A 26,294-nucleotide genomic window follows, 5' to 3' on the forward strand; every position below is an offset into this window, starting at 1 on the left:
TACGTATGTATACATATTTTACAAAATTGGCTTTTTTTTAACCTTTCAACCATGTTACATTGCTGTCTTCTTGCCAAAAAACATACCTGGAGTTTTACTTTTGCACCCATGCTTGTTTCATAAATGGCCACTCACATTTTGCACAGATTGTTGCATCATAGATAAAACTCCAGATTTCTGCAGAGTTTTAAGCCCATAAACCATCACTACACTCATTGTGTTGTCAAACTGTTTTCACAACGAACACATGGCTCTATTAGAATAGCATTCACAGGGGATACTGACTTTATACCCATAGCAAAATTATTTTCAGTTCTTATCCCAAATTGACCAAAAGCATTTAAAAGGGAAATAAAGCCACAAGAAAGCATAGCATGTGTCTTTTAATGCTATAAATGTGGAACACTACAAAACAATAAAATCTTCATGCAGGTAATGTAAGGGATTGTGTAAGAATGGCCAAAATGAACCCTTTTTGGGACATTCGAAACAAATATGAACAGAGACAAGTTTGTTTTTCTTGCTTCTATTTTGTTGAAACATTAGTTACTATAAATTTACAAAGAGGATTTTGGATATCTTATTTAATATTTGAGTAAACTAAATCTCACTGAAAAGTCGCCTAAAAATTCGTTATTTTAGGCACCTATTTTTTTGGAGTTAAACCTTCAATAAATCAGACTTGGAATTAGATTTAAAAAACCTAGTAGAAGTCTGTAAAGTTTAGTGTATGTAGGTGCTACTTTAAGGGGTGATACTCATGTCGCTATGGGAGGGAAAAGCATTTGTAATTAAATATTAAAATATCTTTCAGTGCAGGGTGGATCAGTTTGTTGTTTCTACATGACAGCTTGTATGCAAAGAAATCAAACTGACCAACAAAATTTAAATTGTGTATTTATTGTTGCTGCCGTCTTGGGCAGGTTATGTTTTCAAATGTGAAATGCTCCTCTAATATTTTACACTTAAAATATTTTTTTTAATTCCTAGTAATCCCTTTGACTCCTTTAATTTTTTTTTTATAACTAAGGCCATACTAGACTTCATGTTTGAATAGAACCAAAGCCTTAACATTGGTTGGCAATATAAAAAGACAACAACAGATACAGAAATAAGTAGTAAATGTAACACACAAATGGTGAGCATAAAGTGTGTGCAGTGTATGTATACATGCACTTCCTGGATTACCACCTGATGACATCATGCAGTGGAGCCAAACATTTTTCAACATTTTTGCTGCCAAAATAAACAAGCTTACTCAAACACCCATAAATGAAACAAACTTAAATGAAACTAAAAATGGTTAGTTTTCATCAATTTCATGTTTTTCTAACTAAAATAAAAAAAAGTAACCAGAACAACTAAAACATAACCAGAACAACTAAAACTTTACGTTTGAATCATTACGTGTTTTTGTCAACTAGCATTGATATATTTTTGTAAAATAATAAAAACTAAACAAATGATGTGTGGATAATTTTTGTTGCATTAAAACTGTCTTAGATCTAAATTGATGTAATTAGCATGACTAAAACTAAAAAGAATTATTTGACTAAACGCTGACTAAAACTAATCTTATCGTCACCATGGAGATTTAATGTCATACTGTGGAATATTTCGGGAAAAGCAAAAACATGGAGACATTTCTACACTTTTTTTGCAAAATCAATAGCAAAAAAGCCAACATTAAGTCTCTCAGTTCAGGCTTAAGGCTCTCAGTTCACTAAAACTAACAAACTAAACTATGCTGGAGGGACTATGTCTCTCGGCTGGCCTGGGATCGCTTTGGGGTCCCACTGGAAGAGCTGGTGGAAGTGTCTGGGGTGCAGGAAGTCTCAAAGTCCCTGCTTAGACTGCTGTGCCCGCGACCCAGCCCGGGATAAGGGGAAGAAAATGGATGGTTTTGTGTTTGCCATGATACCACCCCCGCAATAACTGAAATGACTCCGCACCAATATTTTTAATTTGTTGTTATGGTGACAGCACACGTTCGTTTTGCAGTTAGCTTATGATATAATTGTTATTTTTATGCTAATCAAATTTCATCCTAAAACCATTGACTCAGATCCCTTTTCAAATTGCATTTAGCATCCCTTTCCCGACGCACAAACCCGTTTATAATTGTGAATAGCTTCTGATTGAAGATACGGGATCCAATTAGCTGTTTTCAGAATGGATAATCACATAATTTATCCGCAAACCAAACATTTGTTACTTGATAGCCTGCTCCCATCCCTGAGTTTGAGAATCCTAATGAAAAGATATGGCTCAGTTTCACAACACATCTGCTCCTCCATCACAAGTGTGACTCAGGGAGAGCAACAACACGTGGGCGAAATAAAGCACCGGATTATATTTATTAGCAGTTTTATTTTGAATTATTTAGTATAGTAGTTATTGTTGAGTGGCTAATTCAACCTCACTAAGAGAGAGATGAGAGGTCAACTGTCTCATTATCATTTTAACACCACTGCTACTTGCTGTGCTCTGGAAATGTAATGAAATATTGATGCGCAATTTAGAAACAAGCTCACAGTATCCTATTAAGGAAACTATCAAATTTTGGACTGTCGTAATCCAATTAATCGTTTGATTAATCATACCTGGGTGGCAGGAAACAGTGTGTTCGAATAAATCACACACTATCCCCCATTAAAGACTGCACCATGGGAGTTCCGCAGGGCTCTATATTAGGGCCTCTGCTTTTCATTATGTACATCAATGATCTCCCCTCAGTGTGCAGTATAAATGTCATCATGTATGTGGACGATACAGTCTGTTCACTCATGGGAAAAACAATGCTGACGTGGCCATGAGATTAACAAGGGAATTGCAAAAGATTGCTGCCTGGCTGCAGAATTCTTGTCTCACATTAAATCTAGAAAAGACAGTTGCAATTTTACAAACAGGCATAAATACTCAGATTACCCAGATATCTATATTAATGACAAAAAAATTTAAAATGTGAACTATTTTACTTACTTGGGTGTTACTCTTGACCCAAACTTAACCTTTAAGAATCATGTAAAAAAAAAGAAAAAAAAGTGTAACTCCTTAAAATTTAATCTGGCAAATTTTAGATACATACGAGGGTTTCTTACAACTGAGGCATCAAACATGTATTTAAATTCTATGATTTTGTCACGTTTTCTTTACTGCATAACAAGCTGGTCGCAGGCTTGCAAAACAGAACAAATAACGTTTTTTGACCTTGATTTTTTTTCCCACTCTCACTGTTTTGAATTTTTTGTAGCTGTTCTTACACTGAGTGGGATTGCCTCTCCACAGATCTAATCTCTAAGGTTGTACCTTCTTGTCTTGAATAAGTTTAATGCCATACTGTGAAACATTTCAAGATTTGCAAGATTTGAGGCCTGGTTAAAAAACATACATAAGTAAAACATGATTGTTCAAACTCTGATTATATGTTTTGCAATACTTTATCACATAATGTATCTTTACTTGCACAAAAATGCACTTTCCGTATTTCTTGTATGTGGCATTTTGATAATGGAAAGCTTTAGCCTACTTTTTATATAATTTATTTCATTTTTTGAAAGGACATTGCACATAGAGTGGGTTGAGATTTGCTGCATTATCTGCACCTCCACAATAGAAAACTGTGTTAATAAAAGTGAATGCTGTGTCCCCCCAGCAGCCAAAGTCCACTCCCTCACTGCATTTCCCTGTACTGCCCTTATGACCGAGGCAGGGCTCTGAGCTGCCACTGGCCCCTGGGAATGAGTTCAAACTGATCTGTCTCTCCATTTGCACCATCCACAATACGTGATATAGAACTGAATAGGATCCAGTTTTCCAAAGTGTACTTAATGGGCTACTCTTCACTGCTCTTTGGAAAAAGTCCAGGATAGGTTTGAACCAGGCATGTGCAATCAATTGATTATTGAATTAATGTGCAGGTTTCAGGAATATCTTGTAGACATCAGTATTACTAACAAACCTAATTCCCAGGCGACAACTCAATCCCGGTCAATCTGAAATAGGACTAGTGTCCCAAAAGAGTTAGGCCTGTTTGATATGCAAAACTTTTATATGATCTTTTCTAAAAAAAAAAATTAAAAAAAAACATTTAAATGATGTGTAAGCTACAAATTTTCACATATTAAATGATACATCGATTGAACGAGTCATCACCTATAAATATCTTATATATCTGGCTTGATGAAAACATTTAAACTTAAAACAAATGTTGTATCCCATTGAATTACAGAAAAGAAATCATTCAAGCTACTTTTCTTTCTGTACTAGATTATGAAGATGTAATATAAATACAGACTTCTGCATCTACTTTGAAACCTTTAGATACTCTTTCACTCAGCCCTTCCTTTTATAACAGGCGATGAACTTCAAGCCCATCACTGTACACTCTGAGAAAGTATGTTGGCCATCGCTATTTATCAGAAGAGAACAACCCTATATAAAATGTATTTATAAGGGACTACTTGATAGACTTGTTTGCTGAACTTTTTGATCTTATGTTTGTCTACGTCTAAAAACTGGCTGCACTTGGTTATGTGTCCCAAACATGGAATATATTTCAAGGACATGCAGAACTGGATATTTTGGTGCCACCAATGCACCTTAATAATCAGGTGATAAACATTTATAATCACACCTGTACCTGTTTTTAATGTTTTATATAGACTTATTAGTTATTTGTTTTGTTTGTTTTAATTTGTATTGTTCTTTTTTTCAGAGCGCTCATGAAAAATGGTCTGTTGTTGTCATTGGGCTCTCCCTGTATAAATAAAGATACATAAACATGAAAAATGTATAGAAATTAATTGTGATTCCTTAATGTCTAATCACCAATGATATAGGATTGTTAATTGTGATGTCACTTCTGGGTCCAAAGCACATCAAATGATTAAAAACAATGCTCACAATTTCCTCTATTTAAGCGATGACACATCTCACAGTTTAAAGGGATTGTAGTTCTTCAACACCAAGGCCGTGTCTCAATTTGACGGTTGCACACTTCAAAGTACTGTTAGAAGTATCAGGTCGACGATGGGTACTCCTCCACGTAGCCTCCATTGACCTTAAGAGATCTATCTGTGCGCTTATGTTACGTTGTCTAGCAACTGTGACGGCTGCTGACTCATAACCTAACCCTGTAAAACACTGGACACTGAAATAATTACAGTTTTATTTTTAGTTCTTTTTTATTTCATTGAAGAAGAGTCAAGGTGTCGTCATCACAACTGTTTATTTCTGTTTAGATGATGTAAGGAATCACTCTTTCCCTTTGAATATCAATAGGAAAATATAACGTTCTAGGTGATTTTTGCCCAATCGTAGCTAGTATTACATAACTAAGAAAATATACCTTGTTTCTCCCATAGAAGTCACGCGCGGTGCATGATGGGATATAGCAGTGCGTGCAGTGTGCTCGGATGCACGCTTCGTTCACAGCCAGTCTCTATGGAAAGACTGGAAACGCAGGGCACGTTTGTCAGCTGCATTCGTGGGGTGAATAAAATAGTGCGTGAAGGGGCCGGAAGTGACGTAAATGCCCTTCAAATGCAGTCGACGAAGTGTCCAACCGTCGAATTGAGACACGGCCCAACTGTGACAGAAAGTGTACGAGGTTGGGCTAAGAAGCTAGGCCACACTAAGCTAGTGTTCATGGTAAGACATACACACTGGTAATCCTGTGTTATGATAGATTATTACTACTTTATTTACATATTTGTTGCAGTTTGTTGTTAATCATAATTCTCTCATGTATTGATGAATATGATAATTGTATAATGTTTTAATGTTGTAATGTTTCAACCAATCGGATTCAAATATTTGTCATGGCGTTGCGGTGCGTTGTGGTTTTCACTTGCTGCTTCACGGTTAAGGAATGCCACATGTGCAAAGGGTGTGGCTATTTTTCAAAATAATAAAAAAAAAAATCTGATCATGAACTGTGAAAGTACTTATCTCAAATTTAATATTGATAGATATTTGCAAATACCGTTTCTTGAACACAACAGCAAGACGAATATTGGATACTGGTACAAGCTGGAAAACCTTCATGTCGAGCCGTCTTTGGTAATACTTTCCAAAAACAACTGTTACCTGTTTTTCATTTTTGTGATTTTTTTTTTTTTACTTTTTTGGTTGATTTGAGCAAAAGTCCAGGCTGTTGTTGTGCCCTCTTAATGAACCATCTAAACGAGTCTGTGGTGTGAAAGAGAGGACAGGAGGACACAGGTGCTTTAAATATATATTTCTCTCTGTTTTGGTCTGTGCTATTGTGCCTCTCCACAAAGGGCTAATTAGATTACAAAGTCGTAAACTGAGCCTTTAAAGTCGGTGTGACAAAATGCTTAATTAGTAATCGCGCGAATAAAGCGGCTGAAAATGTGCAACTCCACCTAACCTTAGCGAGAAAGCAAAACTGAGCAAAACAAATTAATTTAACGGGACGTATTAGATGTTCATTCTGCAAACATCCAGTTGTCAAATCCATAAGAAATTAAATATATAACAATAACTGAAATATCGTGATATTGTATTGCAAAAAGTCTCACAATAATATCATGGTCTGTTAGAAGTTCCTTTGCTTAAATTGTTTTATTGTCTATAGAGGATTGTTAAATTTTGTTTGAATTTCAACAAAAAAGGGTGAAACTAACTGAAAAACTTTGAGGTTGTGACCATAATGTTATTTGAGAGAGAACTATTGTTGTTCCATCTAAGTCAGTTATTTATAGTCAGATTGCGTTCAAATAAAACTCAGATTAGGTCTCACTTGAAAAACAGAGCTTTAGACAAAGACAAAGCAGTGCCTCAATTTAGCGCCCGGCCACCTTCCCATGGGTTGCGTTCATTTTTGTGGAATTTGATGTAAAAATTTCATCAGTAACTATAGTAAATGTACATGAAACTGACAAATGCACAATTGAATAAATACAATACAATGAACCAAAAATATCAAAATGAAAACAACATTGTTAAAGTGGAATTAAATCACATTTTTTTGGTTTTAAACTCAGCATATGGAGTTTGAATAGTAGTTTACTGTTCCTAGTTTTTTGGCAGCTGTAGTGCAGACTATGTAAATTTTCAGCTTTGTCAAAAATGTATAAAAATGTGTGTGTTGCAGTTTTGTGACATCACACAGGACTGCCCCGATTATAGGTTTTTCTGATTACAAACACCTGGCTGCAGGGCGGAGTTTGAAGAGTGGATACCTATTAGACCCAGAGGCATATAATTAGTAGACACGGCGTACGATCCTAATGCCGTCATCCATTTAGCAACTCAGCTAGTCCGGGAAGATTTTTGGAACACCTGAGCCAGTCCCCTATATTTTTTCCTATAGTCATTAGCATTAGCACGCAAATTATGTAGAATCAAGAGGGTGTCTGGTGGTACTAACCCATTGACCACATTTAGGGGAGGACAAATTAGGGCTGGGTGATATGTTAAAAAAAACAAAAAAAAACATTGTGCGTTTTCAGCTTTTCCATGGAGGTCAGCCATGAATGAAGGGTGCATCCGAGCACACTTCACACACTGCTATTTCCCATCATGCACCGCGCGTGACTCTTCTACTGGCAAAAAGATATATATATATATTTTTTTTTACAGTTATATAATACTAGCTACAATTGGGAAGAAATCACCTCGAACTTTATATGTTCCTATTGATATTCAAAGGGAAATATTAATGATTTACTTAATTTAGTCTAAACAGAAATAAACACCTGCGACAGCGATACCTTGACGACTCTTCGATGAAATAATAAAAAATAAAAAATAAAACTAATCATTTTGGTCTCCACTTTACATGTATAGCCGTCATGTTTGCTAGGTGTCGTAACGTAAGCGCGCACACAGTGGTTGAAGTACTCTCCGTGGCGTAGGCCTGTCCCATTTCGGCACGGCCTTTGTGGTCGTTGGAGGCTACACGGAGGAGCAGCCTTCGTCGGCCGGATCCTTCGAACGGTACTTGTGTGTAACCGTCGAATTAAGACACGGCTGCAGACACAGGCATAACAAACAGCGTGTCAGGATCACTCCAGTTTTATTTTGTGCTGATAAGACCAATAATTCCAGAGAAAACTTAACAATCCATTTAAAGTTTGGATTGAGTTTGTGCAATATATTAAGCCTAAAAGCATTTCAGAACGCTACCGACAGAAACACGTGCACGCGCTATCGCTACTGGCAGAAACACGTGCATGTCCCTGCACTAAACTAGGTCTTAAATTTCACTCATAAATGGTGAGAAAATAGTCGTATACTTTCCATAACTTGGATTATAAAGATAAGAAGCAACAGCAGAGCGAAAGAGGAGAAAAGGTGAGGCTGTGGCTGAAGCAGAGAGAGAGAGAGAGGGGGAGCAGGGGCAGACAACACACAGGCAGAGAGAAGGAAACGGGCCTTTTAGTCAAATTGTGCAGATTTAAATAAAAAGTTGGGAAACGTGAGGAGACCTGCAGAGCTTTCTCCTAAATGAGAGCAGTAAATCCGGTAAACCCTCCTCTGTATCGATGTTTGATTTTTGGCACAGCCCAAAGACAAAGCCTCTTTTAAAGTCATTGCTGAGTGTATTAAGCTTTTGGTGTTTTTATTTTACATAATAATTGCTGTGTAAAAGTGACATTTCAGCTAACTGACTTTCAACTGAGATTTCTGAATTTGTGCAGTTCTGGTAAACATCTAGTGACCACAAAAGGCAAGGCAAGTTTATTTGTATAGCACAGTTCGTACAAAAAGTAATTCAAAGTGCTTTACAGAAGAAGAAAATCACAATACAAACAAATCAAAATTAACATTGAAAGGGAAGAGTGCAGAATAAAAACCTTTCAGTCATTTGCACAGCAAAAGAGAACTGTTTTAATCCTGGATTTAAACATTGTCAAAGTAGAGGCCTGTCTCACATCTTCACAAAGACTGTTCCAGGTTTTAGCTGCATCAAACTGAAACACTCCATGTTTAGTCCTGACTCTGGGCACCAGCAGGAGGCCGGTCCCTGAAGTTCTCAGAGTGTGAGATGGTTCATATGGCAATAATATGTCAGAGATGTATTTTGGTGCTGGTCCATGGAGAGACTTGTTCACAATCAGAGCTGCTTTAAAGTTTATTCTCTGAGCCACAGGAGCCAGTGTAGAGACCCGAGCACAGGACGCATGTGTGAAGTACTTCCTGGTTCTAGTCACTAAACCTCCTCTTTTACATATGACTGGGGAGGAGACCAGATACATGACACAAATATCTTGAAATAAACATTTTATATACATGGGGATTGGCTTCCCTATTCATTTATATGTAAGCGAACGTTCGATTTGACGTAACTCCTGGCTCCAGCACCTAGACCAAATGATCAAATTTTAGCAACAGACAGAGGTGGAGAATTTCTATGAATGTCTATAGTTGAACCAATCACACTGTTCCTCATATGTCCAGACCCTGCCTTTCCTCCCCTCACACTCTCTTCTTTAGTCCTCCAGGCACTCCCCAGTTTAGCAGCTCTATTTGAAATGTGGTTGTGAGCGGAGTTTAGATGTTTAGTCCCAGTAAAACCTCCCCTCTGTTTCAGCACACAGAGCCACGTCCTGGAGCTGATCGAGGAGCTGGGCCTGGAGACTTACCCACAGTTCAACAGAGGGAGGAAGGTGCACCACATGGGAGGGCCCCGAGCCACAGTGCGCTCCTACACCTCGAGTATCCCCGCTCTGTCCCCCCTGGTGCTGCTCGACCTCAGCCTCTTCCTCTTCAAGGTCTGGACTCTCAGCACAAAAAAAGGGACTGTATGATTCACATTTCATGGAAGTTGCAGGGTTGTAGCTGTTGATTCATATGCTGTTTATAGGTCTGCACAAATGAATTAACTTTTCAGACTTTTCAGAGCTATAAACCATGTTATAGTTTCCCCTTCTCATTTACTCTCTTGAAGTTGTAGGTGGAGTGATTTGTTCATGTTTGAGTGATCTTTAATTGCTTATTTTCAAGACGCCACATTGCTGATCAGCAGCTTTTGACATTTACGGTGACATCAGCTCCCATTGGGCACTGTAGTTTTCTCATCAGATTTTTTTTGTATTAAGTCATTTTAGAGGAATATTGTGATTTAAAATGCAAATTCTGACATAATTATCCTCGGGTGCCATAGATTATAACTATGTAGCAGACAGCACAGTAGGTCGTCTTTGACATTTGCTATAGCGATTAACAATTTAAACCAAACAAAATATGATATACACTTGCCTGACCAAAAAAATGTCACCACCAAAAAAAGAGGTCACACACTCTAATATTTCGTTGTTCAGCCTTTAGCTTTGATTACGGCACACGTTCACTGTGGCATTGTTTCGATTTTGCTTCTGCAATGTCACAAGATTTATTTCCATTCAGTGTTGCATTAATTTTTCACCAAGATGTTGCATTGATGATGGTCGAGTCTGACGCTGCACAAAACCTTCTCCAGCACATCCCAAAGATTCTCAATGGGGTTAAGGTCTGGACTCTGTGGTGGACAATCCATGTGTGAAAATGATGAGTAAAATCAGGAAGAAAAAAAATCCACTGATGGAATAACCTGGTCATTCAGTATATTCAGGTGTCAGCTGACCTTATTCTTTGAGCACAGACTGTTACTGAACCTAGACTTGACCAACTGCAGGAAGCTCATTGTTATTTGCTTAGTTCAGTCCAGGTGGCGACTTTTTCTTTGGCCAGACAGTGTAGGTTCCCCATATGCTGCAAACAAAAGGAATCTGGAACTCATAGCAGAGTCAACTTTTTTTACCTAACCTGACTAACCACAATCAGTTTGTTACTATTATCACTATATTGAATAAAATTAAAATCATTGTCATTATTAACAATATATTAAAAACAAAAGTGCACATTTTAAAGGAATTCTGCATTTTTGCCTTCAATTCCCTTTTAAACATGGTGAAGTATTTCACATTTTCAAACTTAAAATGTCTGCATTTGAAAAGCACTACTTTAAAAACTACACCTCTGTTTCCAATGAGACAAATCCCCCATGAATGCTATGCTAGTAGAGCCATTTGTTGGGAACACAATTTGACTGCAGAATAAGTAATACATAAACCAGGCATAACGGTTTAAGGACTGCACCGGAGAAGTCTGGATTTATATCTGACACAACTAATCAGGCAATATGTCTGAGAAGATGACTTTGGATCAATGAATTAATGAAACGAGCATGAATAAAACAATATACGAGTCTATGTATGTTTTTTATGAGGGGACAACAGAATATGAACATGATTAAAAGCTGAAAAAAATAAAATTTGCTCTATATGTGTTAATATGTAGAGGCAACACACATTTTGTACAAATAACTCCTATATTCAAAATTCTCCTATTAGGTTTCCCCAGTGGTATAAGATGCAATGAACATGCTTATTTATATAGACTGTAAAGTTGCCCTTACTTGCCCTGTAATAATTTGCTTCGGCATTAGAATTTTAATATCATTCAGCCGGGACATCTTTATTAAACATCCCCTTTTAATTTCTGTCTCCCCTGATGCTGCATATTGGATCCTAATAGCTAATTTCATTATGGATAAACAAGTTATTAAAGGCAATTTAACTGGCACACAGGTGTTGTGTAATTGCCTGTTTCAACGCCCCGTTTAGGGACAGAGTAAAAAATAAAGCTCTCTCAAAATCCCGTGTGGTTTTGACTTAAATGCCCTGTGCCAGATTTTTTTTTCCCCATGTATTTGAGCAAAACGTCTTGCCTCAGTGCAGTTATTGTGTATAAGCAGCTCTTGGGGTCAAAATATGTCTGCTGTCTGCGTCTAAAGCATGTCCGGTAATCAGGAAGTGCGTGTTAGCATGCAATTTGAGTGAGAAACTCTAGCAGTAGTCCTGAAAGCTGTGAAAAGCACTTATAAAATAATCACGGTGAATTATTAAGATGCTAAGAATGCATAAAGTAAGTGAGGAATAACTTTGGACCACAGAAAACCATTTTAAATGACTAAGTCTAATCAGCTGAAGAGTTACCATAGAATACTACAAAAACATTCATAGTTATAGAAGCTATTAATTATGCATTGCTTTTGGTGTTTACTGTAAGCGTCTGAAAAATACCTCCAGGCTTAGTTGCTATTAACATAAAATAATACAAGACAGAAGAAGGAAGTAGTTAGTTAGGACAAAAAAAACAAAAACTGAAACTAACAAAAAATGAAACAAAACAACCCCTCCAGGTTTTTATAATAAAGCTTTATGGCATTGCAAAATACTCAAAAAAGTTTAATTTTGCATATTATACTGAATTTTAAGTGTTAAGTCTTAATACAGTTTTAGTTTTTTATTTAAAATTCTGAAATGGAGTTTAGGTTCATTTGTAAACCTTCAAGTGAGACATCTTTGGAGCGTACAATAAAAACCTTGACATTTGATTGTGCAGACAGAAAAAAACTACTTTCACCCAGATCAAAATGATGCTGTTGTCATTTTGTTGCAGCCGTTTTTACCACAGAAAAGTTCTCCTCAAACTAAAACTCTGAAAAGGGGAGTTTCTTGTCGTCTTTGGGTGGGCGTAACTGTTGCTCTTTGTCCACAGACTGACCGATTATGTGCCACTGTGAATGTCCAGGACCCCTCCCTCACTCCCAAAGCGGCGGAATTGGACAGCATGACCCTGCACTCTTATATCCAGCGGCACACCTGGACACAAGGTGAGATGCACTCTTCGCTTTTTTGTAGCAATAATGACACCGCTCTGTTAAGGGTCCAGTTGAACTTCAAGTATTGAGTGAAAGCAGTCCGCAGTCTTACAGTGGAATCTGTGTTGTGATGGGTGGAGGAATTTTTCTTTTTCCACTGTTGTTGTGGATTATATTGAGGCGCACTCTTTTATAATTTTGAGGTCTACAAAAATAAATTGAATAAAAATGAATACCGTTACACAGAAAACGTGGTAGCTCTGTTGACCTTAAAGAAACTGTATGTATCCTTCCGCTCTTCCTGGTTTCACTAGCAAGGATTCATTTACGTAAACAAGGACACACCTCATTTACATCAATTCTGTCACGTCTCCGGTCCGATACACGGCTCTACAGCAAAAATACACAAGGACACTCTATTTTTGATGGAGTCCGCAGCGTTAGGAATGATTTTAAACAAGCTATTTAGTCACGCAGGAGAAAAACACGGGAAAATAGAATAGTCTTGAATAGCACTTTGGACAAATTACTGTCCAAAAACTTTATTTGTAGGTGGATTTCAGTTTTGCTTGCATCTCTCGTGCACATTTTCAGGTTTTATCATGTAAACTAAAACAGTGGGATGTAGCCTAAACAAAAGCCAGCGCACTCAGCCTCTACCAGCTTCAGCTTCATTTTGCGACTGCGGAGCACTTGCTGACTTTGGAGGAATGGAGCAAGGATGAGCAGAGAAGAGGACAGAGGAGTGGAGGATGTGTGTCTGATGTTACCCAGTTGGTTTAAATACTGCACGAGAGACGGAAGGAGTAGGAAGAGGTGAGATCTTGCTCCCGAACTTAAGATAACATAACTTCTCTTCATTTAAAAAGATGTCTGTGTAATCCCTCAGTTGACCAGGTCTGATCCATAGCAAAACATGAAATTTAAACCTGTCAACTGGACAAATTGTTGTAGGAGTGAAGACATTTTGCTGCTGGCTAAGATCTGAACCACATCTTAGCCAGAGAAAAGAAATGGTTTGAGAGGGGAGTTAAAGAAGCTATTTTTGTTAGGGAAGGCAATCCTTCCTTAAACAGGAATGGTGGTCTGAGACATAATCTCTCACAGATCTATGATTCCATCCTCAGACCCAAAGCAAACAGAAACAAAAGAGAACAATAGGAGGGCCATTAAAGGTTGAATAGGGTCGTTATGGCTGAAATTGAAGACAAAAACGGTTTAGTTTCAGTGTAGTTAACCCCTCCCTTCAGATCGATATAATGCAGTGTCCACCAGCATTCTAACCAGAACTGAAGAAGCGGCTTGAATCAGCAGCAAAATGTTTTCATTCCTACGATTTGTTCAGTTGACAGCCTTAAATTTCATCTTTTGCTATTCATTAAAAAAATAAACTAAAATCATAAACAAGCCTGGATTGTCAGCATTTTAACCTACATACAGACAGCACAATATGGACCTCTAGGCTTTGCTCATTCTCAGTATAACGGCCTCAAAACCTACAGAATTCACTCACTGTGAGCTGCAGAGGTTGCACTAGCATTAATTAATGAAGTAGTGACGATTCAGATCAGTCCTTTTCGGTTTATTTCCAAGCCATACCCCATTTTCATGATGTGTTTTTAAATGTATGTATGTATACGTATGTGTGTGTGTTTTTCTTTCTAAACAGTATATATTTTGTGCATGTAATTTGAGAATAGAGGATATGTAGATGACATCACAACATTCCAAACTGTCTTCTGTAAAAGCTCATGACTTTGCTTGATTTTCTTGGTTTAGATGTCAGGTACAAACTAAATATTCAGCAAACAGCAGTAGAAAACCAGTGAACAGTTAAACCAGCAGCTAAACAACAGGGGCACTGCAGACACATACACATTTGTCTGTTACGCTGCCCATTAGTTCTGCTACTCAGTCGGAATGTTGAGGGGCATTTTTAAAAATTATGTCAGTGCATAATGGTGTGTTAACGACAGGAATCCACATTGGTCTTGGAAACTCAGACAACATTTCAGAGTCCAAGTTAGAAAATCCAACACTGCGGCATCCTGCCTTTGAATAAAGTTTGATATCTGACAGTTCTATTGTACTTTTGCACTTTTGTTATTTCCCCTTTAGTTGCTCTGTACTTTCCACCCGCTTCTGTGAACCTGCTCCTCCACAACGATTAAGCTCTGTTATGCTTATTTTACTTTATTTACTGTTAAGTTAATAACCCAGACATTGTTACTACATTAATTGTATCCTCATTTTGGCTGATTTGAGCACTTTCCTAGTTTTACTTCTTTATTGAATCTTTACTGTAATACACTATTGTTTGTTTTTCCAACTTGACCGCTGAAACGGGCATCCAACAGATATTACATCATTCCGAGATCTGAGTTACGACCTCCAAGGGGAACTAAAACGCAGTATAACCTCTATTCATGGGTTTAAGACAAGGGAGGATGATTGCCATGAATTGACAATGCTCTTTGTGTTGTGGAATCATGTCCCTTGCAGTCGTCTCTTATGCGTTGTGCTCGTTTCCTGGGCAGAGTTGAAGGAGGAGTTGGGCGTGTGCACTCGTTCAGTGTTCGGGGTGGAGCCTGCTCAGATGTCCCTGCTCTTCTTCCTCATGTACGCCACAGCTGCTGGAGGACTTCTGGCTCTGCTAGAGTCTACACCAGGATCAGCCCAGGAGTTCAAGATCAAGGTACAGCTTGGTACAACAAGAGAAGTGCCACTTTTATTTGTCTTAAATAAAATAAGCTATATATTTTGCCCTGAATGAAACAAGAATTTCCAAGAGATGTCTTCCAAATTTGAGAGACCCATGATACAAATTAGCGGCTGTGTTTGGACCATCCATGGAGTGTGACATAGTGTTGAAGCTCATCGAGGCTAGCAGTTATAGGGGTGAATTTGGAGCCAAGTTCCATATTTGAAAGTCTAAGCGAGTGTATGTGAGCAATCAAAGAACCAATCCAGTTCATGGCTGTTAAAGGTTACGCCCTTTCCACCTGCACCTCTGGTTTGGCAGGGGACGAGTGCTTAGCAACACTGTCAATCAAACCCGTTGCTAATGCTAACGGGAATGACCTCTGTGAAAGAGGGCAACTCATTGGTTAGTTATGTTCAAAATACTCAATCATGTACAGCGGGTTAACACAAACATTTTAGGACCAAAATAGTAGTAGAGTAGTGGTTACAGAGCGAGGTTTTTCAATAGAAGGTGAACTGGAACCAGAGCCAAAGGCGCCCATGCTCACTTCCTATTTGTAACGCGGCAGCTAGTGTTGTTAGCTATGTCCATTCATATGTTCAGTTTATAGGACCGTCCCAAGTTGGTCTAGAACTGGACCATAAGAGCCTCCAACCTCTGTACTAAGAAGGGACTGGCTGGTCAGGCAACTGCTGCGGTGGAGATGGGGGTAGCAGAATGTTACCGCAGAAGTGACAGGATGAAGAAAGCGAGGAAGAGTGCATTTATATGAATGTCTTAGGAGCCTACAGCAGTGTCTTGGAGAGTGCTGACAGGTTGTCCCACCGGCCCTGAAGGATGGATCAAATGCAGTGGAGGGATTTTGGGAGCAATAAACACATACCTTCACCTTAGATAACTGATAGGCAGGGGCGGAAAGTAACTAATTGCAATACTCGTAACTGTAATTGAGTAGATTTTTTGTGTGACTGTACGTTTTTGAGTGAAACTGTGCTTGTCATTGGGTAATTCTAGTCAAGCAATTGTAAATCATTGCACTGTACAAGTCCAACTGTACCAATCCATGACTGTTTCCTCCTTTCTAAACCGACAAACACACCGAACATAAGCACTGCTCTAATTGGACCAAGCAAATATGCAGATTGTAGTAAAAAATGACTAAATTCAGCCTTAAAATTTACAACACTGCTCATTAGGAACTACTATTCTGAGAAGTATTTTTCAGGTGTACCATTTATTATTTTTCAGAGCTTCAAAACACAATAACATATTCTTTTTATTCTTTTACACTGGAACCCCCTACTGTCTGGCTCAACTAAATGCTTTTGTTCACATCTTGAAAACAACATCCATTCAGAACTCCCCACGTACAGTTACCCCGCTGTCCCCACCCAGCGGGCCTGCGGCGTGTGTGGAGTCTTCTAATGTGTAATCTCCGTTTGTCCATAGGGGGGGCACCCAGCAGCTGAGCGAGCGCCTGGCCGATCGTGTGGGCTGGAAGAATGTCCGGCTGGGCTGTGCTGTCAGGGCCATATGGCAGGTACAATACGGTAACATGTCGCAGGGGAGGGAGGGGGGAGGGTAGCCAGAGAAGAGCTGTCCTGTTCGGGGCGAGGAGGGGGAGTACATCCAGTATAAATGGATGTACAGTTTATACAGGTAGTTGAAAAGCCTCGCTGGGGATTTCGCGATACTAATATTGCAAATGTGATTGTGAATTTAAGGAAACGACTTGATACGCACATACCTAGGAATGTACCAATGTTAGATGGATGCAGAGATAAAATATATGCTTGTTTATCTCAAAGGGGGCAAACTAAAATGCCATGGATAACTCAATGTTTCCACTGTCATGTTCTCACTTTAAAAAGATATTTTTGAAAGTAAATCCCTACAGTCACCCTGGTCCTAACCTTAACCTGTTATACAAAATTAAGCTTTTCACCATGTTATTACTGTTTTCCTTCTCATTTACCCTCTGAAAGTTGTATTTTACTGTGATTCATGCATGTTTGAGTAATCGTTATACTCCTGCATTCAAGACGTCATCGCTCCAATCAACCCCCGTTTTCACCGCCACGAGTACACGCCACTGCTCTGTACTTACTTCATTCTCCAGTTTAATGTCTTAATCATGCCTGAAGAGGTTTTATGTCATCCATGCATGTTTGAGTAAGCTTGCGATCGCTCCCAGCTCCTATTCGAACCCCTCCTTTTCCATAAATGTGCAAAAGCGAGATACAAAACAGTACACTCCAACTTCACAAACCTAATGTGCAGTAGTTTTTCATGAGTAGGATGCATGCTGATTGTGTTGAGAGTGTCAAAAACTGGAACAAATTAGAAAATGTAAGGTTTTCAGCGAATATAGCACATTTAAAACGATAAAAGGTAACATGCTGATCTAAATATGTTATGTGTTACCATCTAAATATGTTATGTGTTACCATTTAACATCCCGTAGAAGTGTAATCTCTTAAAACAAAACAAAAAAGACTATTTGATACAGTTTGAGTTCAATGACAGCACAAATTCCACACCGTTTCTGCATCATATGTGATATTTTCATGTGAGGTTTTTCGCTTGGTAAACCTACAGAGCCGAGGGAATGTGTGAACTGCTGTTCTTGTTATGTGAGGTTTTGCATGAATTATTTAGCACCATGATGCAGGAAGGTATGTTGGCGAGGCATTTCTGACGGTGCCCTTGGTGGTTCATGTTAGTAATAGCTCTATAATTATCCAATTAGAAGCTGTACGTTCCCCAGCTGGGAGTTTTTCAATAGACAGAAAGTGCAGTATGGAATTCTCTGTGTAATCCCTCAGTCGTCCAGGTATGATCCATAGTAAAAGGAAAAGTCAAATATGTCAACTGAACAAAAAGTTGTGGGAGTGAAGATGTTTCGCTGCTCATCCAAGCCGCTTCTTCAGGTCTGGTGGACACGGTCTAATATCTGAAGAAGTGGCTTGGATGAGCAGCAAAACGTCTTTACTCCTACAACTTTTTGTCCAGTTGATTAGAGTTTTTCTTTTACTATAGTGTGGAAATAGTAACGTACTCAATTATCCTGCCAACGAATCAGTGTTATTCTCCAAAGATTGTGTGTTTTTCATCACATTTGTATTTAATATAGTTTAAAAGTGTACCATGTAACATTTTTTGGTGGAAATGTTATTGCTTTGCTTAAGTATGACAGTAAAGTGGAGTAGTTTTGTATCCCCACAAGAGGCAAGATGACTCTGCTAGGTCAAGTTGCAGATCAGATCTGTGAATCAGGGACATATTTAGTTTTAGCTTTTAGCCCCACCCACTTAGTCCTTTCTGGCACTCTGATATTGCGCCATGACACAGAAACAACTGTCTGGGATAGTGTCATGCAGTTGTTCATTTATAGTTTCCCGACGTCTTGACAAATTCGTCTGACGAGGCAATTTGGATCAACTTAATATCAGTCTGCAGAAGGACACTGGTCTCCTCCTGCCTCTGTCTGTGAAGGTGAGCCAGGGTTTGTCTGTGTCTCATTGCAAAAGCTTTTTCCCCTCCTCCACATACAGTCCTCAGCGGTGTATTTAACCACAGGTGAAAGAAAAGACCTCCGTGCATAGGGGAAGCGAGAGTGTTTGTGCGAAATGAAAGAAATATAACTTTATAACATTTTTTTGTGGTCAGTGAGATGCAGTGCAGTCGTTTTTTTCAGATACTTTAGCCAGGTTAGTGAGGCTGCTACTCTCGCTTTGACACTCTGTTTGTGAATCTCGTCCCGTGCAATCCCTCCGTGCGGCCTCACCACAGACATTTTAGCTGCTCTGTGACAGCCCGGCATTTATTGACAGACAAAGTTGACACATTCTCACTCTCAGCTCATGGGCAATTTAACCGGCAACTCAGCTGAACCCGTGCCAGAGGAGAGACAGGAGAGATATTTAGTCTTGAGGGTCACACACTTCTGGGGTTATATAGGGATATTTACACATTTTCACAGAAATTCATTTGACTTTTGACAATACGGTATGGTATTAATTTTGTATCTTGCATTTATTCAGTTGCAAGTGTTATGATTGAAAAAAAAACAAAAAAACAAACAGATCTTGTAAATTGTGTGAGGCTTGCCTTTTTGCAGATCTGACCTATAACTAAGCCTAATCAGTTTGTCTCCATGGGGATGGATAAATTTAATCCCAGCTGTGGAATATTCGTGGCAAAGCACCAACATAGAGATACTCGTTACATCTCAAATAACAAGTCACAAGCTACCATTACCCTGTGGTTTTGTTTTTTTGTTTTTTTTAGTTGGTCACACTCGACTCAACCCAGACCAAACATGATCATGCAATTCGATTTTTTTTTTTTTTAGTTACTGGTCACCTGTCATTTACAAATAAAATCAAATTGCTCACCTCAGATTAACAGTTTAGTGCTTCGCTCACTGATTCCACAGAAATCCGCAATGTTTTTCAGACCCCTGTGGATTTTTTTTCTCCTTTATTTTCTCCAATACGGACCATGCCTGTCCCCGATTGGCTGATCCACCTTTTAATAATAATCTAAGTTAATAAAAAATGTAAATAATGTTGTAAAAAGTACTATAAACTAATGATGAAGAGAAACCATTATAACATGGTGGAAAAGGGCTATATAAAAATGTGACCACAATGAGTTTTTAACCTTCTAGGCACTCAAAGGACTCACTCACCCATTTACACACACATTCATACACCAGTGTACACAGACACTGGGACGAGGTGGGTTAAGTGTCTTGCCCAAGGACACAATGACAGCATTCATCTGTGGGAGCTGGAATTGTACCGCCAACCTGTGGGTCGATCAGTGAACAAACTCTACCAACCGAGCTACTGTCGCTACTGTTAATTTCATATGTCTCCTTTAACTCTACATCATCATTACTGTACTTTCCCACTCCCCTCATGTACCTTTTGTTTGTGCTCGCAGGACTCGGAGTGGGCGCGTGTTCAGACCTCCACCGGGACCTTTCTGAGCAGGGCTGTGATTATCTCCTGCCCCCCTCATTTAGCAGGTCAGTTTACTAACGCCCTACCTCCACCAAGGCGCTAAATCTCATCTTCATTCACGCACAAGGCAAACTATGCTCAAAAAGTGCAAAGTGTTTCACCAATGCACCAATCACTGATTTCACGAACATGCTCAATCGGATCATTAGTTCAGATTATTTTTGTAAAGCTAAGGATAATTGATTTTACCAACAAAAAGTTAGAAAATCAACAGTGAAACAGACATTGGTCAAACAGATTCACCAACAAAAACCAAGCAAATGGATAACTGTCTAAGATTAGACCCTCCTTCTTGGCAAGGAAAAACTTACTGCTGTTACGGACTGAAGCTAATTATAAAGTATTTTTATCATATCGCTGCTACCAGGATAGTTGTTGTTAGTTTTCCCAATGCAAAACTACACTCTAGTCTAACTATGGACAGCTTCAGACCAATGAATCAAACATTTGTAGGACATGAAAAGGCGCATTGCACTTCTATGGGGTATTCATTGTTAACATGTCACATATTTAGATTGACACAGAAACAAGTCACAACTGCTCAAACCATACACACTGTAACACTGGGAAGGGTATATTAATGATAAATTGCAGGCACATAGGTTGCCTGTAAGTTATCATAAACAAACAGTTGTTTACTGTCGCAACAATGTGCTTTACTGTATAAAAGTGCAGCTAATTTTCACTCTTCAGAATGATGACAGAAATTATATAATTGTACCTTACATATACAGCATGTATGAAGTGACCATGAAAAACATATACATGACATAGTCTAAACTGGACTGTGCCAAACACTATGTGCCATAACAGACTATTTGAATGTCTTCCCCTCACAAATCAGACATCTGCCCTCTTAGATTAATCATGTGACATAAGTGCTATGTCATGTAATCCTATGGAGACATCGAATGCTGCCACATTTTCATTTATTAAACTTTTTGAAAAAATACAACCTAAAATCTGCGCAAAAGGCATGTTAGCACCCCCAACTGGATGAAAGATGAAACATGTTAGGGGCCTGGTTGTACAGGGCCAGGATGTTAGGGACAAGACTTCATAAAATATTGAAGAAGTGTGTATTCTGAATTCCTGACAATAATAACTGAACAGTCCTATCTTCAAGATGAAATGTGGTACTGAAATATGTGGTATTTGAATGGTTATTAGTAAGAAGAAAGGCTCCAGTTATGTATCTTATTTAGCTAATATGGTGTTCTCTGCAGACTAAATGTCATAATTCTCATTTTGAAAGTTGTGCTTAACAGTGTTATTTATAGTTATTATATAGCCTAACAATTAGCTAGCTAGTTCGAAGGGTAAAAAACAAAACAAAGCAAGTAAGTAAGTTCACTTTATTTATATAGTGCTTTTCATGATCACGTCATCTGCAAGTGATTTAGCACCAGGTTCTCCACAAGCATGACGTGTGAGATAGGAGAGGGGCGACCCGTGTTGTCCAGCCCTGTCACGAACTGCTCACCGACCCCCGCGGGCCGGCTATCTTTGACCACTCAAAGATAAACAGCGCTACGGTATCATCACGTTTAGGGGCAATTCTGACATAGAGGCATTCAGTCATAATCCCACAGATGGTAGCATCACCACATTGGCTCCTCAGCCAAGCACATGCACCAAATGTCTGAATCTGTGGCTCCTCTCGTACTGAGCAGGGTTACTAATGCAGCAACACATCACCAGTAGGGTAAAACTAACTAGTCTCACGACAGTCTAATCCAAGCTCACGTTCCCTTCCCTATTTCACAAAATAATAATTTTAGAACATGTGACATTGTCCTACATGAAAAAAATAATGGTTTTATTAACAATGCATAAATTAATAACCAGCTGCTGCTTTTGTCAAACACAGCTCCAACTGGAAACACTGACTGGATTCTATTCATGGGTTTTATGTGTTACATGACATTTTTCACCATTCAAAAGAACAAATATTTAGTTTCATACTGTTAATTCATGAGACAGCAGTCCTAATATTGCACCATTCTTAAACACACGGACACTTTCAAGCCACTGCTCACGTTTGTGCAACACCAATGACCTTTAATGTGAACATAATGGAGACATAAGGTGGAACCCCTACCTCTGAACTGTGTGGTGTTCCACATCAGACTGACATTTGTCCTGAAAAATAAAATACAGATTAGATTTACTAGAAAACTTGGTATTGAACACAGACAAAAAGTGTTATATACGTAGTGCACATTTAAAAGCGTCATAAACATGTTCTTACCAGCTCAGACTCTCTCGTGTGTGTGCTCCATTCCTCTGCACTGTCAGCTGTGAGCTACAGGAAAGCTCATTTTCTGTCTGTCCTTATTTCAGGCTGTTTCTGCTTGTTGTCTAAGAGCTGTCAAAACCTAGCGCTAGTTTCTGAGCTGTTTCTGAAATGAACCCGAATTGTTTTGATGGATAGCTCGTATTGACTCAGAAAGAGCTTTAAATGTAGATGCTTCTGTCCCGCTCTTCTCCGTCTTGTTGGGCCGTGTCTGTCCCTGTGTCAGGCCCGTGTAGAGGTCTGATCTCCGAGAGCAGAGAGAGGATGGGGGGAACACCTGCTCTACCTAATTTAACAATATAAAATGAAAATACAGCCCTACAAACCACACAGGTGTGTCTATATTAGCCAACAGGCCTACATGTGTGTTTCTTCACTGTAATAATATAATACAGGAGACCAGATAGTAGCTTACAACAAAACTCTGGATACAGCATGGGAATGAATTATAAAAAGGCCTAAACAACTAAACACCAGTGTATTTTAACAAAATTAATGCATTCATATATATTGCCTCAACTATAAAATTAGAGTTGAAAATTTAAAGTAACTTACCCATAGAGGCTGATGTCTGGTCCACTGGGGACTGAGGGGAGACAGGTCTTAAACTCTCAAAAATTACAAATATCCGGTAAAACTTCAAATCTTTGGCCTTTTTAGCGTATCGGCTATCGGCCTTAAATCTTCAGCACAGGCCGATACTTTGTTTTGTCAATTCTCTGCCTAAAACATACACACAAAGCTTTATTTTAACACTTTAATACAAAGTGACATCAGTGCTAAATGTGATACACTGCTCTCTTAAAGGTTTGTGGTGTGAAAAAAGGGCTATCGGTAATTTTGTAGTGAATTTAAATTACATCATTTGAGGAAAATAATCTAAATCGGCCCAACATATCGGCCATCGGTTCCTCTGTATTCTAAATCGGCGTCGGCCATGGAAAAACCCATATTGGTCGATCTCTGCTTCAGATGTCTGGTATAAAAGTCAGACAGGCTTCATGTGTGAAATATTTTTATTTTGTTTTACTTTTTGTAAAGTCCTGCTGAAGAGATGGCTACTTCGAAACGTTCCACACTGTAATGTCACCCATAGCTTTCGGCTCCACTCAAATGAAGCTCATCAAGGCTAGCAGTTATAGGGGCCAATTTGGAGCTGAGTTGCATATTGGGAATTCCGATCACGAGTATCATAGCAACCACAGAGCCAATCCAAAGTGAAATTGTTGGAGATAACGCCCCTTCGCGCCTGCACCACTGGTTTAGCTGGGAGCAGGTGCTTGACAACGCAGTCTATTAAACCTGTTGCTAACACTAACGGGAGCAGTTTCGGGGAAAGAAGGCGCCTGATTTGTCTGTTATTAATGTTCATATTTTGATTTACGGACACAATAGCAAAATAAAAATACCAGGATCATGTGGAGCAGGTTAATATGAACATTTTAAGACCAAAATGACGAGCCTGACAGCAGTAGTTACAGAGAGAGTCAATGGAGCCGGAAGTGCGCCCATGCTCACTTCCTGTTTGGAACACGGTGGCTGGCGTGTTAACTATGTCCATTTATATATATAATCTATGAGTTTTTCCAACCCTCCCACCCCTTTTCTTCCCAGTACCCATTGCGATTTACGGTATAGTACTGTAAAATACACTGCATATTCCAAATAGAAATAATTTTGTAGTGTCGTTGTTGTGTTTTGTGTGTTTTGTGAGTGTGGTGGCACTGACTTTGTATTCTGATGCGACCCTGTGGCTGAGTGTCACTAGATGAGATCTTGACAGAGTAGCAGAAAGAGTGTTGAAGCCCGGAGTTGAACTGTGGGCTAATGTGACATGTTTGGGTCAGTGCTGAGGGGAGTATGTGGTGCCAAACACGTCATCGTCAGCTCAGCGCAAACAGACTCTCAGGGGACGCATGAGCCCGGGCCAGAGAGATCTGCACCAAAACTATACAAGAAGTTAGAAGTTTAGTGAGGGAGAGCACTGTTAGATAAATAATGCTGAACTTTCAAGCTTGATAAACGCTTTCTTTAGATAAATAGGTGTGATTTTCAATATTAAATCATAGTACTTTCTTTTATATTACCGTGTGGCCTTATATCTGTGTAATCCCTCAGTCGTCCAGGTAGGTTCCATCGTGATCCATGGGCGTGTACTAGTTTATGTGTCTTATACTTGTTCTAATACAGCTCGAGAACATTCTAAAGCGATTCAGGAAAGGTTCATTTCTGTCCTGTGAGTGAGACTTTTTTAGCAGTGATACCTGCTCAAATGAGTCTCTAGTTTTGATACTAGTTTTAGTAATGATTATCTGTACCGTAATGTGAAGAGAAAAAGACAAAAATAGATATTAAAATGGATAAGACAAAAAAGGTGAGGCCAAAACTTGTGAAATGGATTGCATTTTTTCTTTCTTTTTAATAAATTATGTCATAATTTCGTCTTGTCAAAAAACTGATCAACCTTCATCCTTCATGTATCTTTTTTTTTTTTTTTTTTTTTTTACATAATTTTTTTATTTATTTTTTTTTACCAAAAAATATGATATGCTAGAAGAGTAGGCAACATGGAGGCTGATCAGTTGGTCTAAAATTGGTCCGTAGTTTGTTCATGTTTTTGTTTTGTTTTTTTTTGTTTTTTTTGTCTTAGAAATTTTTTTGTGTGTGTTTTTGCATTGCGTAATTAATGATATGTGGAGGTAACAACATTATAACATGGCTTGACGCTCACAAGGGTCAATTTTGCTTAATGTAGGACCTTAAACTTGTTTTTACAGATGAACTTAAACTATTTTAGAATTATAAAATATAGATTTTGATGGTAAAATTCCAGATTAAGCCTTTCACTTGGGTTGCCAGTTTCAGCGTTGAAATCCAGTTGTTTTAAACCTAAAAGGACTCTCTCTGATCTGAATCCTCACTATCTAAACTCCAAACGTTTTTTTTTTTTACATAATTGTGTTTTTTATTAACAAAAAAAATGATATTATGCTGGAAGAGTTGGCAACATGGAGGCTGATCAGTTGATCTAAAATTGGTCCGTAGTTTGTTCATGTTTGTTTTTTGTCTTAGAACATTTGGAACAAAACCAAACCAAAATTGCATTGCGTAATTAATGATATTTTCTTCAATAGCAAACTTTGGCAATGGACCACTTTTTTCAACGTCGCTATAAAAGCTTTTCGGGAAGGCATCCAAAAACAAACAAACAAAAAAAAAAACATGTGAATAACTTAATTTAAAACCAGTCAGTCACTTAAAACCTTTGTTGATGTGAGACTAGCGAGCTTTAGAACTGTATCTCACATTGAGTGCCCACTGCAGCTCTGTCAGAATCAATGGGCAAAATCCATGCTCCGCTCACAGTGGTAAAAACACTGTATTCACACAGCCTCCTCCATTCCAATGGTGGTCCACCTGCTATGGTAAATAATGTGCTTGTTCCACTGGCTTGCCTCCAGGCGCGTCCAAAGAGAGTGTTACTGTGAAAGCTATGGAGAGAAGGTGAATGGAAATGGGTCCAGTCGAGATCAGTGTGTACCAAGCCTCCTTTCTGTACACAGCGCCTCCATTATATTACTCATATTC

The 26,294-nt window shown here is 38.7% G+C and overlaps 1 protein-coding gene across 1 annotated transcript in view; it reads left to right on the forward strand.

The window, feature by feature from the left end:
• Positions 1-26,294, forward strand: part of si:ch211-127i16.2 (probable flavin-containing monoamine oxidase A) — a 120,342-nt gene that overhangs the window by 7,881 nt on the left and 86,167 nt on the right. The window contains exons 5-9 of the mRNA XM_055225653.1: positions 9,563-9,743; positions 12,574-12,688; positions 15,214-15,376; positions 16,830-16,920; positions 20,331-20,415. Of these exons, the coding sequence (XP_055081628.1) occupies positions 9,563-9,743; positions 12,574-12,688; positions 15,214-15,376; positions 16,830-16,920; positions 20,331-20,415 (635 nt within the window). The remainder of the gene's footprint in view (positions 1-9,562; positions 9,744-12,573; positions 12,689-15,213; positions 15,377-16,829; positions 16,921-20,330; positions 20,416-26,294) is intronic.

The sequence above is a fragment of the Periophthalmus magnuspinnatus genome, chromosome 12 (assembly GCF_009829125.3).
Source record: "Periophthalmus magnuspinnatus isolate fPerMag1 chromosome 12, fPerMag1.2.pri, whole genome shotgun sequence".
Classification (NCBI taxonomy): Eukaryota; Metazoa; Chordata; class Actinopteri; order Gobiiformes; family Gobiidae; genus Periophthalmus; species Periophthalmus magnuspinnatus.